The 14,568-nt window shown below is 41.8% G+C and overlaps 1 protein-coding gene across 1 annotated transcript in view; it reads left to right on the plus strand.

Annotated features, from left to right (window-relative positions):
* Positions 1-14,568, plus strand: part of GLB1 (galactosidase beta 1) — a 110,551-nt gene that overhangs the window by 60,542 nt on the left and 35,441 nt on the right. The window contains exons 8-13 of the mRNA XM_029589648.1: positions 948-1,069; positions 2,239-2,279; positions 4,063-4,175; positions 9,937-10,011; positions 10,856-10,945; positions 13,421-13,534. Coding sequence (XP_029445508.1) covers positions 948-1,069; positions 2,239-2,279; positions 4,063-4,175; positions 9,937-10,011; positions 10,856-10,945; positions 13,421-13,534 — 555 coding nt within the window. The remainder of the gene's footprint in view (positions 1-947; positions 1,070-2,238; positions 2,280-4,062; positions 4,176-9,936; positions 10,012-10,855; positions 10,946-13,420; positions 13,535-14,568) is intronic.

The raw sequence follows: 14,568 nt of genomic DNA on the forward strand, positions 1-14,568 counted from the left end.
ATAGCCTTTGCCCTTACTATGTCACAGGGGCTACCGGTGCTATTGGTTGGCCCCTGTCACATGGACACCCGGTGCCATCTTGTGCTCCTACCATGTGACAGGGGCCGACCAATGGCACCGGTAGCCCCTGTGACATAGTATGGGCAAAGGCTATCGGCGCCATTTTGAATACCGGCAGCCGACGGCCTGAGTGCAGGAGATGGCTCCCGGACCTCCGCTGGACCACCAGGGAGTTTTGGCAAGTCTTGGGGGGGGGGGGGGTCAGGAGGATGGGGGTTTTGTTTAAATTTGCACCTTTATACCGCCGAATAATTCGGTGAAGATTTGTTGTATTCGTGGGAATCGCGATATGTTTCGCTTCCCTACGAATACAACGAATATGGCCCTATACATTGCGGATTGCCAATTCGTTGCAAACGAATGCACACCCCTAATTTTTCCACACATCGATTTGTGAAGCCACTTGCAGTTTAGTCAGTAACCTAGTTTGAGGTCAGTTTCCATATTCTAGTTATCCCGAAACCCAGACCTGTTAGCAGCTCTGTCAGGCCAAAGCTTTTTCAGAGAACCGGGGAGCCAGGTTTGGTAGGGACAGGATGTGACAGTCCTAAAGCAGTTTGTGAAGGGTTTTAAAATGTTTTTAGGCATTCGTTGGGATAGTGTACAATGATAAATTAAATGTTACATGTAACTAGAAGGTTTGTGGGGAGAAAGCAGGTGTCATTTCAGAGTAGACTTTTTTTTTTTCCCCATTTCTTAGCAAAATTCAAGATGATCCAGATTTTGGATGTCAAACTTTTGTACGTCCCTGGAGTATGGCTATTTGTAAAAGTTGTTAATGGGATTTTCTGATTATGTATATGGTCACAAGTGATGTTCATTTATTGCTCACTTTCTCATTTTGTAATGATTTAACAGTTTTTGGTATTTTTCTCTTTTGCTCCTAGGTTAATTCTGAGTTTTACACCGGCTGGTTGGATCACTGGGGCCAGCGCCATTCTGTTGTTAGCACCCAAGCAATAGTTAAAACGCTCAATGAAATGCTTGCGTTTGGAGCAAATGTTAACATGTGAGTGTGCCCTGGGAAATCTGCAAATGTTGTGCTAAAAACAATGGGGAGAATTTTCAAAATATTTACTTGAGTAAAATTAGCATATGCACATGTACGTAGTTTGTACTTGTGTACATGCTGGTTTATAATCATCAAGGGGTAGATGTGTAAGTTAGCCGGCTAGATCTAAATAAGATATTCAGCGGCATGGCAATGCCGCTGAATATACCCAGATAAGTATGAAAGCAAGTTGGATAAGTTTATCAGGCTAACTTTAGACATCTAACTTATCTGGTTAGCTTCGCTGGATAAGACTGAGTATGGCTACTTAGCAGGCTAAGTTAGCTGGATAGGTAGTACCACCTAGTTATGCCCACTGCCTATATTGCTAACTACTTAGCCAGACAAATTGGACTTATCCGGCTATACCACTTATCTGGCTAAGTAGCATTTGAATACGGACCCCAAATCTTTGCATGTGTTTCCGGACTCGCATGCCAAAAAAAAAAAAGGGGGTGGTCTAGGAGCATTCCGTGGCGGGGCCAAGAGGTACAGGCGCAAGTTGCTATTTTATTAGAGACTCGGCGTGCATACATTTGGCAACTTACTCGTGTAATTTTACATCTGATAATTGTCTTGAGTAATTGATATCAAACTTGTTTGTTGTCTTCTATTGGTTGGTTGGGGGCGGGGGGGGGGGGTGTTTGGATTAACTGAGGAGAGTTCACGGTGGAAGAACTAGGAGACTCTCGACCTGGAAAAAGATTTGGTGAACTGGTTTTGGTCTCGGCAAAATGGTGATTTCAATTACATAATGCATGTTTGAAAATATACTCGATACCCTTGAAAATCAGGGGTTTAAGTGAGAAAGTCATATTTTTTTTTTCACATGTAAAATATACTCGTGTATGTTTATTGAATAAGTAGGAAAAGTGTATGCGTTCAGTGCATTGAAATACACAGCTTCCAATGCATTACATATGGTCGTGTGTAACCACATATATGGGCATACATTGGGGGGGGATAGACACATGCAGTATTTTATAATCTGTGTGTATCTGATGCGCAAGTTATAAAATACTGCAGTAGATTTTCACAGGTCCATGTGCACACATATATGCGACCATGTAGAATTGTTTGAAAGTTATCCTCAATATTTATAATGGACTTTCAATTTTTCATTTTAGGTATATGTTCATAGGAGGCACCAATTTTGGCTACTGGAATGGTGAGATAGCTTTTCAATAATGTCTTTTTCTGTGACTGTTGCCTGCTCTTGGTTATAATATTACCATAATACCCATGCTATAGCTTGAAAGAAAGCATGCAAGCAGCCTGAGCAGGCTAAAGCATTGCTGTTATAACATTTTGCAAAGTGTGGGTGCAGTGCTTCTAAAGAAATGTTCACTGTGTGCATGTGAATTCGTCCTATGAGGGGTTATGACTGGAAAATGGAGCAGATAATTCTCATTCCTGCTCCAGAACTGCCTGATCTTATTTGCCAATTGATCGGCACACTTTTTTTTTTTTCAGGAATTGGGTGGGGTTGTGTTGATAGGAAGTCAACAAAGAAACAGAAAATTACAGAATACGGAAATAAATAGATTGACTGCTAGTTCTGGAGCTCAGCAAGCTACTTTGCCACATAAGAGGGTCTATGGTACAAACAATACTCATTGCCCTCTGATAAATTGCTCATTCGGAGAACTCTAGTTTCTTTGCTCTTTTGCTTTTGATCGTAGCTCTAGATGGCCTTTTTTTTAAATTCCTAAATGTGTTTTTTCTTACTGTTTTGGAATGACATGGTACCTCTTTATTATGGCAGCATGCCTAGTTTGTTTGTCTAAGGGTGTAGCAGCCTCAGTAGGACTGCTGCTAAAAATGTACAGAGATTCTGCCCCACCCAGCCTGCATATCACGTCTCTGCTGCAGCAGTGGAAACCAAAGTGACCTTGGGCATGCAAAAAACTCTTCAAAACAGAAATTTGGGACATTGTTTTTTTTTAAAATAAATAACAGCCCTTTGGGAGCATTACCCCAGACCCTCTTTTTTTTCTTATTTCTTATTTATTTTATTTAAGTTTTTTATATACCAACATTCAAGACAATAGTCCCATCATGCTGGTTCACATGAAACAGGAGTGCAAAATAAGCTTAAACTTGAACAATTGTGCGGAAAAAGCAGTTACATGTAACAGGGGAAATAGAACTTGGAGTAAGAAGGAAAAGGAATAGGAAAACCAGATAATTACATATAATTACATTGTAAGAGGTAGTTAATAGTGCTATTGATGGTGATGTGTGTTCTTAAGTTCTTAGAGTCCTTTTGAGGAAAAAAAAAGAGCTTTAAGCAATCACAATAGAGCCCTTTTATAATAAAGACTTGCTACAGAAAGGATGTACAGAACAGAACAGGCTTTCCAAAATAGAAGTAGCAAAGGGTTCTTATTTATTTTATTCATTTCAAAAAGAACACTAAGGTTACTGTATAAAAAGGAAAAAATCAGTCATGCAATTATGTGATTGAAGAATAAACTTGTTGCTTGCTCAAGCATTCAGCACGCGCTGGCTGACCAGAAGGGGTTCTCCAGTGCTGGGACTCCGGGTCTGTGTTGGTCGGAGGGACTGATACTGGGATACCTGAGTTTGTAAATGGGGGGGATGGGAGGGGAATATAGGGGGAAAACCCTGGGTACTTGTGAATGAAGGCTTATGGCACTGTAGACCAACAGAGCCTCATTCTAGTTGAGCTGGAAGCCGAAGGAACAAGAGAAGACCGCTGGGTAAAAAATAAATAGTTAAAAATAACACGTAAAGCTGGGTCTGATGAGAGGCTGAATCTCTTCTTAGACTAGCCTTGTGGTGTCACAAAGGTTCAGTCTGGCAGTCAGAAGGATTTCCCCAACCCTCCTCAGTATGCTGGTTTTGCTTCTCACGCATCCAGATGCCACTTCTGAACAGCGGCTACCGCCTCCCTCACCATAGTGAACGCATCTGTCTTTGACTTGCAGGAGCAAACTCTCCGTACGCCCCGCAGCCCACCAGCTATGACTATGATGCTCCCTTGAGTGAGGCTGGAGACCTGACCGACAAATATTTTGCTATCCGGGACGTCATTGGAAAGGTGAGCGGCCGTGTCCTTGTCTTCCATGTGCATCCACCCAGCCGTGGCTCATTACAGGTTGGGCTTTGGTATCGTGGCTTGGGAACTGCTTTGGCTTTGCCAGTGATGCTGTTTTGTGCATTTTGTTTACCCTGATAACCATACTCAGTCTTGTACACTTTGGAGTGAATTTTCAAAGAGTTGAGCATGTAAAAATTAGCAAATGCGTGCGTAAGTAGCTTGTAATTGCTATTTTATTTTAAAAAATAAATAAATAAATAAAGTACGCACTTGTGCCTTTGCATGCATCAGGGCTGGGGCTAGGATTTTTGCTGCCCTGTGCGAAAAATTGCTGTGCTGCCCTCCCTTCCCGCCCCCCTTTTTTTTTTTTTTAAACAAAATTTGTTTTCCCCAATAACCAACACACAATGCATCTGACGAAGTGAATTATCCTCAAAAGCTCATGCTTTAATAAATGGATTAGTCTATAAGGTGCCATCCGACTCCTCTCATTTCAGCACACAATAGGAACTGTCCATCTTGCGCTCTGTCCCAATCCCCCTTTTCGCTGCCAAAAAAACCCTCTGCTTCCGCTGCCAATCAAAACTATAATAATTAGCACACTCCCCTGAACCTATTTTACCCCATCCACAGGTCCAAAATTTCTAGATTGTGAAGGAATGATCCCCAGGTGCTCCTTCCCCTACCTATCGATTTACATAAATTTGATGCTGGCTGATGCCTGTAGCCGACACCAGTTTGTTGTTCAGAAAAACATGCACTGCTGTAGTGCCAACCAGAAAACCCTGCAAAAAAAGGACACTTGGAACCCATATAGTACTAAGCCTATTGTAATGCATCCTAGGTGTGGGTTTGGCCCTTGGACAGCCAACAATATAGTAAAAATCCCATACCAAACCAGTAAACTGCAAGCACTCAACCAGGAACAACCCTACCTATGAAAAGGCAAATACTACACCAGGCCCTTACACCTTCACTTAAAGCAGAACAAACCAGGCTGCTCTAAATTCCAACATAGACACTATACATACGAGCAAAATACCTCACCTCGCTTACACAGGCAGAACACAGTCAGAACCTGACCAAATAGAGAATAAAGAGACCAAAAATATAAATAGAAGTGTGTAGACAGAAACTGAACTGGAAACTCCAACAAGCTAGACTCTTTATATTACAAAGCAATGGAAAAACAGAAACATCACCAATCCTCATAAATCAAACAATAAAATCAAGAAATATAAATCAATCATAATAAGCCATGCTAATAAAAAGAATATTGGCAAAAAGATGACAAATAGAATAGCGTCCAATAATTAAGAACCAATATAAAAAGTTTTAAAAATTTCCAAATGGCAAAAAAAATATTTGAAAATAGCAGACACATGAAACACCTAATTAAAACAAGAAGGGGAAAATACCTCTTTCCATACCTGAAAAACTTTTTTGATTTTCAGTTACCTTAAGCTTGTTGTGGATTAGTGGGGGTGGCAAAAATTATTCAGTCCCTTCCCCCCCCCCCGCACAAAAGGCAGGCTCCCATTCACAAGCACTCATTCCAGGCAGGCATACATATACATCACCTCCCTACACACACTCACCCCCCCCCCTCCCCATACACACTCACCCCATCAGGCAGGCTTCATTTACACACAGTCTCTATGCAGGCAGGGTCCACGGGCCTTTCTTGCCGCTGCTGCCACCCGATGCCTTCTTCCTTGGAAGAGAGAGGAGGATTCATCGCGTAGCAGAGCTGTAAGCGTCCTTCCTGCTGCTACTGCACGTGTGCAGGCCGGCCCGCGGTAGTCAACACTGGCAGTGTTAGCACTTCCTGTGCATCGTGAGATGACAATACCGGAAGTAGCATCGTGAGTATTGAGTACCACAGGGCTGGCCAGCACAGGAGGAGGGATCGCAGAACGAGCTCCCTGTCTTCTTCTGCTGCTGCCTCCGTGACTGCTCAGCCTTTGGCTGCTCCCTTGCCTGGGCCCCCTTCCTTCGCAGCCCGGTCATGCTGGGCCTGGCGTGCACATGTATGAGTGGGGAAAAAAAGAGGGCGGTCTAGAAGCTTTCCAGGGTGGGGCTAACAGTTACGCACGCAAGTGGCTATTTTATAAGAGACTTGCGTGCATACGTTTGGCAGCTTACTCATAAAATTTTTAAATTTGCTAATTAACTTGCGTTATTCATATCAGACTTGTTTATTGTGCACTATTAGCTGGGGGGGGGTGGGGGAGGTCTGAGTCAAGTTAGAGGAGTTCAGACTGAAAAACAAGGAAGGTCTCAAAGACCTGGAGAAGGACTGGGCAAAGTGGTAGAGAAATTAGAAGACCTGGTAATCTCAATTACACATGCATGTTTTAAAAAACATCGTCCTACACAAGCAAGTTCTAATTATTTTTGTACGTAAAATATACGTATGTATTTAAATGGTTACAGAAAATGCATTCATTCAATGTGTTGAAATGCTCTCAATGCATTGTATGTATTTGTGCATAAGCATACATATGCCCGTATTTTTTATAATATGCACGTATCTGATATGCGCAGATTATAAAAGTCTATTGTATACACAGCCTTATGTGCTTGCGTATGGAGCCACACGAGTTGTTTGAAAGTTACCTTCTTTGTATCACATCCGTTGCCAAAGATGAAACAAAACCCCCAATATGAGCTGGTCCAATGGGGAGGCAACATTTTAGAAATGAACAGTTCAGAATTAGAAAGCATCAAAAGGACAGATGTAAAAGGCATCCTAAAATCGAGGGCAAAAATAAACATACTTATAGCGATATCTAATAGCCGTAGATTCAGTCTGTATAAGAGCTTAAAACACAGGCAGGCACAAAAACAACATTAAAAAACAAGACAGGGTAGACAATATCCCAGGGTAGACAACCAATGATGGAGTATAGAGGGAGTTTCCCCCCCCACTATTTTGGTTTATTAAGGAATGCCATGTTTCCTATTTTCACATTCTTATTTATAGACCATCTGGCTTGAACAAAAGTATAGCCCCAAGCAATTTGCAGCAAAAAGAATCAATAAACAAAATACATCACACTGATAACTAAAAATACAATACATTATAAATCTAAAATATAAATATGTCAGTAAACTGGACTGTAACTTGGACCAATCCTACTTTTATGAGAAAAGAGCAAAACTACCAATCCATCTATAATGATAACAAGTCATAACTGAAACAGCCCACCCAGTCATAACTTCATAATACCTACAACCTACCCAACACACCTAATATCCAAATAAGTATCACAGAACCACTGTTCTATCTATCTCTTTTTTTTTTTTTTTTTTAATAAAAGGCATGCATACTGTTTCTAAGTTAACGCCTTGCTGAATCCACGCTTTAGTTGACCATACTCTGCACATGCTTTATATGTATCTTGGGATGTTTTCATGAGGTTCTGATCATGATCCACACAGCAGATCCCCTGAGAAAACGTGATGCTTAATTAGGGGTCAGGCTATGCAATGGACAGCGTCACAGCTTCCACTCTTATTCAAAACTGTCCTTACTGTCTCTGTTGCAGTCCCTCAAGCCTCACGCCTAGGCTCCCTGCTTTTTTTCTGTTTTCATCGGCATCCCAGATGCATTTATCTCCTCCAATAACTGGGGGTTGGTAACTGGCTAAAAGAAAAGAAACAGAGAGTTGGACTTAATTGTCGGTTTCCCATTGGAGAGTGGTGAACAGTAAAGTGCCTCAGAGAACATTATTGAATGGGCACTGTTTTACATTTACATAAATGATTTGGAAAAGGGATCAGTGAGTGAGGTGATAACATTTGCAGATGATAGAAAATTATTCAAAGTTGATAAAAGATGAGCAAATTGTGAAGAACTGCAGAAACATCTTGCCACACTGGGGAGCTAGGCATCTAAATGGCAGATGAAATTTAAAGTAGAGAAGTGTAAAACGATACACATTAGGGAAAAAAATAATCCTGACTATAGGTACACGATGCTGGGTCCAATATTAGGAGTTATAACCCAGGAAAAGGATCTTGGAGTCATTGTGGACAATATGTTGAAATCCTCAGCTCAATGTGATAATGGAAAAAAAATAATTGTTAGGAATTATTTGGAAAGGAATGAAGAATAAAACTGAGAATATCATAATGCTTCTGTATCAATTTGTGGTGCAACCACAGTTGAGTATTTTTTTTGGTTCCCCATCTCAAAAAATAAAATTAGTAGAACTAGAAAAGATAGAGAAAAGGGCAAAAAAAAAAAAAATAAAGGGGATGGAACTGCTACCTTATGAAAGAGAGGCTACATGGGTTAGAGCTCTTCAGCTTGAAGAGAGGACTGTGAGAGAATATGATGGAGGTCTATAAAATCATGAGTGGGGTAGAACAGATCAATGGGGAACAGTTATTTACCTTATCAAACCATGAAACTTACAGCTAGCAGATTTAAAACAAATCGGAGAGAGTATTTTTTCCATCGAATGCAAAATCAAGCAGTTGAATTTGTTGCTGGAGGATGTGGTCAAGGCATCTAGCATAGTGGGTTTTAAAAGGGGTTTGAGCAAGTTCCTGGATGAAAAGTCCATAAATAAATATTAGCCAGGTAGACTTGGGAAAGCCACTGCTTATCTCTGAGTGTGAGCATCAGGGAATGGACCTGCTCTTCAGAATCTGCCGGGTAGATACTTCCTAGTGACCTGGATTGGCCACTGGAGGGTACAGGATGCTGGGCTCGATGGGTCTTTGGTGTGATCCATCACAGTACATCTTATGACTTCTCACATTACTGTTTTTAAGGCAGATAAATACTCGGATCTTTCTTTTTCTCCTCCTATTCCTCCCCTTTGCATGTCCACCAAACTAACTAACTTCCTTCTTACCTGCAGTCTCTTCTCGATTCTGTTCCCTTTTTCTAATGTTAAACATATGGAAGACTGAACACTTATTTTTCCCTACTTCTCCTTTTCTTCCTCCTCGTCTGGACAATTTCCTTACTACTGACTCTATCCTCCTCGTATTCTCCAGCATTGCCAAGAACATTGGAGTTGGCATTGATCCGTTCATGATCCTTGCTCTTCCGTCTCCTCCCATATGTCTTTCTTTGGTATCAGCTCTGGACAATGTCCACAATATATGCACCTTGCTGGTGCTCAACATGGCCTCTACTTTTTCTGCTGTTTTCCTCCTGTTTTCATTTTGGCCATTTTTTTTTTTTTTTTTGGAGGACTAATTTTAAACATCGAGGAGAAAACTTGAGGTGACACCAAATGCAAATGTATGGTAGCAAGAGATGCTCAATATGATTGCGAGTCCAACATTGACTTAAGTCACTGAGATGGGTGGGGGGAAGAAGATTTAAAGAGTACGGCAATGGTGCACATTTACACACTGAGAAATTTCCACAATTACATGTTTGTGCAAAGAGAGTGAAAGTGCAATTCTTTGGTGACCCCTGTGTTTCAGGATTGCTGCAGCCAGTTTATTCCACCTTGAAGGCTTGGAATGCCGGACCTGCTTTGTTAGGGCACATGCCCGCTGCTTCATAAGCTTTTTTTTTTTTTTTTCCCAGAATGGCGGGATGATTTGTTGTGGTCTTGCAGATTAGATGGCACTGATGTGGGTACTTGTGGATATAATCGTAGGAAATATTTTTTGCTTTTAAGAGACAGCAAGGAAATGTGATATGTATAAGTTGTTAGTGCCTGCAAATTTAACATGTAGCTCTACAAAATGTTTTTGTATCTTAATCTGTGGTGCTCTGCATCTCTTGCAGTATAAGAGGATACCTGAGGGCCCCATCCCACCAACAACCCCCAAGTATGCCTATGGGCAGATTGCGCTGGAGAAGGTAAAGGACTTTTTTTTAATATTTCTAGGTATTTTCAGGAGTCCTGCAAACCTGAAAATGCTTTGCTGTCAGTCAAGGAGGCTTTCTCTCAGGACTTCTCTGTGGGTGCTCTAAAGGTACAGTGAAGCTGCTCAAAGGTTAGGTTTATATAGATAAGACCAGGAAATGATATTTGTTTAAGTATTTGATCTGCCTAAAGTTTTGACCATCATGTCTGAGGGTAGCGGTCAGGCTCAATGCCCAGGTTTTTTTGGTTTTGTTTTTTTTTTTTTAATCCCTGGATTAACTTGAACAGGGAATGCCCTTCCTCATCGCTCCATAGGCTTCACTACAAAAAGGAAAGCTTTGGTGTGCTGGGTCATTCACAGCAAGCTGGGACATTTTTAATCCTGTTCCTCAGAACCTTTGGGGTTCTGGGCGTGTTGACGGCGCTTTCAATTGGTAATTGCTTTTTAAGAGTTTGGGAGAGCTTACCGGAAAAGATGTTTATAAAAATATCCATGAATAGGTATTTCCCTGCTTGGCTGTGTTTTATGGGAGGGAGAAGGGGTGAAGTTACAGAGCTTTTAAAGTTGGACCCCCACACTGGGCTTTTTCCGTCTCCTTTCCGATTGTCCATTTTCCGCATTGCTTCCCACCCAGATGGCATCGCGCAGGTGTGGAGTAAGGTGTGAAAGGAGCACACAGGGTGCTGCAGCAGGGATGTTGGTCCCCTGAGGACACGAAGCCAAAAAAAACAGCTACTCAGACTGAAAGGAAATTTAGGGCTTTGGTTTGTAACAAGTTGTGCAAGGGAGATATCCGACGATCCATTTTTCTCTTTTATTTTTCTTTTCTCTTACAGCTGAACACTGTGGCAGATCTTCTTAACACCCTGTGTCAGGGTGGACCAATAAAAAGCGTTTACCCCCTGAACTTTGTCCAAGTTAAGCAGGTTAGTGTTCAGATTGCAGCTTACTCACCACCAAGCAGTGGGCAGCTTGAGTTTGGTATTAAATCACAATTTCAACATTTTCAAATGCACAGGTGTATGGAGCTTTTATAGGCTTTAGTATTCTCCACTCTCTAAAAGGGGAGGTAACTGATACCTTATAAATACATTTAAAAAAAATAAAAAAAACCTCTCTCCTCTTTAGTTTCTGGATCCCTAGTGCATGGAAATAAAGGTTCACAAACAAAATTATATAATTATGAGGTCTAGGTTAGGTGGATAAGTCCAAATATTGGCCCTTATCTGTCCAACATAAACGGAGAAGTAGCTCTGCCGTGTTATGCTTATTCCCCATCCCTGACTTATCTGGCTAAGTGCTGCCTGTTCAACATAGCCGGATAATCATTGGCTGCTATTTATCCAGCTAAGAACCACTTAATATTGAGATATAGACATGAGACATACATTATCCACCTGTGTAATTGCAGATTTGATAAAATCAATTTTTACACATTTTTATGTGCAAATACAAAAAATATATAAAAGTTTTGCCTTTTGTGATTTTCTGACCAATGATTTTACTTGTGGATGCTGCAAGTGAATATGAGCAGGGAGAATAACTTTCAAAGCTGCTCGTGTGTGCCCATACACATGTGCATACGGGCGCACACAAATTTACTACTGTATTTTATAATCTGCATGGATATGATGTGCGCAGATGATAAAATAAGAGTACATCTGTGCACACATGCTCGTGTATGTAAAAACCCGAGCCGCGCAATTTCGGACTTATCTGGAAAAGTAGGGGCACTTATCCTGATAAATTCCAACTTTTGCAGCTAAGAAGCGGCACTTGGGTGGTGGTGGTGGTCAGATTTATCCAGCTATCTGTCTAAAGAGCACTTTACAGACTTATCTAGGTATGTAAGAGAGCTGGAAAAGTCTTTTAAAAAAAAAAAAAGGCTATTTATCCGGATAAGTTCACATTTGTCCATCTAAATAGCGGCAAAGGCACTCCTTAGCCAGTAAAATTGGAATTTAGTTGGATAAATGTCCACAAATGAGATATACACATTTATAATTAGAATTTAAAGGGATGCACAAAATAGATTTTACTCACTTTATTTAGATGCATTTTCTCCCCCAGCCCAGTAAGTTGGACATTACAGCATAAGTCAGGGGATTTCATAACATGCGTGCAGCGAGGAACTAACCAGTTTTACCAATTAGCCCACCGGTTCGCCCTGTCCGTCTGCAGCTTGTGAACACCCTTCTGGCTCTTCAGTCTGAAGTCCCTCCCATTTCACCCAAACCCCTTATCCAGTCAGTTTTTTTCACTTTTAAGAGGTTTACGATCGCTTGCTCCTGATACCGAGCAGGAATAAATATATGCAAGTAAGACTTGTGTGCAACACTTTGGCAGGTTGTAAAATAACAACTTACATGTGGCCTACCTCTTTTTTTTTTTTTTTGTACGCATGCAAGTTTCCTTGCAGTCCCTGATTTACGTATGTTGGGGTTTTGAAAATAGCATGTATTCATGTAGGTGCTATTTTATGCCTACACATGCTGTTTTTTATGCGTGCACCTGATCATTCACCTCTCAACAGGTGAATTTTCAAACCAGTATGCAGGCGCATACGTGCGCGCTTTCATCGGCCCTCACCCAGGGACGTGGCTCTTTTATAACGCACTCGAGTATATGTGCGCATGTTATAAAATAGCCTGGCCGTGCAAACAAGGAAGCCCGGTTTTAAGTGGACGCGCGCCTGTGCTTCAAAAGCCATTTCTGCTGCATAAGTTGGGGGGATTTTAAGAGACCTGCACCAACGCCATTGCCAGTTTTCCCAGTTTAGTGCCAGTTTGCCCACTTAAGGACTTGATCTTCAAGCCCCCCAGCTTAATAGCCTTCCCCCCTCTTAGCCCTGACCCTTTAAAACCCCCGCTGATCTGCCTAGATTTTATTTTGTTTGTTTGTTTTATCTCTTGCACGTCATCCATAGCAGAAGTAAAGTTATGCGGCAGGGGGACCCAGTGCATGCCAGGTCATGAAAGAATTTACATGCAAATTTCATAGTGAAATCCTGGAATACCCGTGCCATGCACATGCCCCACCTCCTTTTGGAAATGTTTCATTTGTGTATGCAGCGGGAGATATGCACATGACCGGGCGCCTGTCAGCCCGACTTATTCGCCCATCCCCTGATTGTGTGCATTAGGCTTTTAAAATTTGCCTGTAAGAGTACAATGTGCTCCAGCGACTTATATATGATGATCGTAATATTTTTTTCTGGTACCTATTGGGGTATTTGATTTTGTCAGAGTGGGATTCTGTTTTCTGATGCTCATTGGCAGGATGCATTCATCTGTAGGGTGACTCCTACGTATGAGATGTTTGTGCTTTGCTGTTTTGTACAAGCAAAGGAAATTGTATTGCAGTATTTGATGTTCTCTTCTCTGATTTGTTCTGTTGTTCAGTATTTCGGATTTGTTCTGTACAGAACTACCCTGCCAAAAAACTACACCGTGCCAACACCCCTGTCTACCTTCCTGAATGGCGTCCGTGATCGTGCCTATGTCACGATCGATGGGGTAAGAATAAGTTCCACCATTTCCTATGCTCACTACTGCTTCAGGTCTGTACATAGATTACTTGCTTTTTTCTTTTTTAATAAGTGTATTTCTAGAGTTAAATGCTCTTTTGCTTTTATCCTTCCATTGGTAGCCTTCAATCTCATGGGTTTGGTTTTCTTCGTTAATCCACCTGTGCAGTTTATAGCCACCATCTTATTCTTTTGCATTGCCTTTTAGTCCAATTCCTAACGTGTTTTGCTTGTTCTGTGTTTATTGTCCCTTCCTGTCCTTAGCAGTTTCTGTTCTTCGCTTTGCTCTTCCAGCTGGCAGTAGATACACAGGGCCCCCCCAAGAACCAAACGGCAGTAATTTCATATCCCAGTTTGCTGCCGATAGTGTAAATGTTTTGAGGGCTGGAGGAAGAAGAAGACTTAAAGTGAACAGACAAATTGAACAAATGAGAATTCACCTTTGCTTTGAACCGTGAGGCGAAAGCTGCTCTAATTCCTTTTTAAAGGTTGGTGCCAGGAGCCTGGTTCTGTTCTGGTTATGGTGGAGCCCATCCCATCAGAATAGGCTTCCCCCTCCCCCAGAATGTTTCCTAGTTCCTAACAAATTTAAAGCCCTCTTCCCTGCACCATCGTCTCATCCACACATTGAGACTTGGAGCTCGGCCTGCCTCTGGGGTTCTGCGTGTGGAAAGGGAAGCGCTTCTGAGAATGCAACCCTGGAGGCTCTGGATTTCAGTTTCCTACCTAAAAGCTGAATTTTAAGAGCCCAACGCATGCCAAAATTAAGGGATGTGCAAATAATTTGGGCGCGTGCGCGCCAAGCAGATTTTAAAATCCGCTCAGATAAGCGCATAAATGCATGCACATCACCGAATGTCCCAAAATGGGATGGTGGGGCATGGGCGGTACATGGGCGTTTCGAGACGTGAACCAGAAAACAGCACGTAAAGGCTTGCGCCATCCAACGCGCGCCGAGGTCCCCTGCCGTGTAACTTTTACTTTTGCAATGGGATGGTGTGTAAGTCCCAAAAAGCACAATTT

This window comes from Rhinatrema bivittatum, chromosome 2 (assembly GCF_901001135.1).
Source record: "Rhinatrema bivittatum chromosome 2, aRhiBiv1.1, whole genome shotgun sequence".
In the NCBI taxonomy this organism is placed as follows: domain Eukaryota; kingdom Metazoa; phylum Chordata; class Amphibia; order Gymnophiona; family Rhinatrematidae; genus Rhinatrema; species Rhinatrema bivittatum.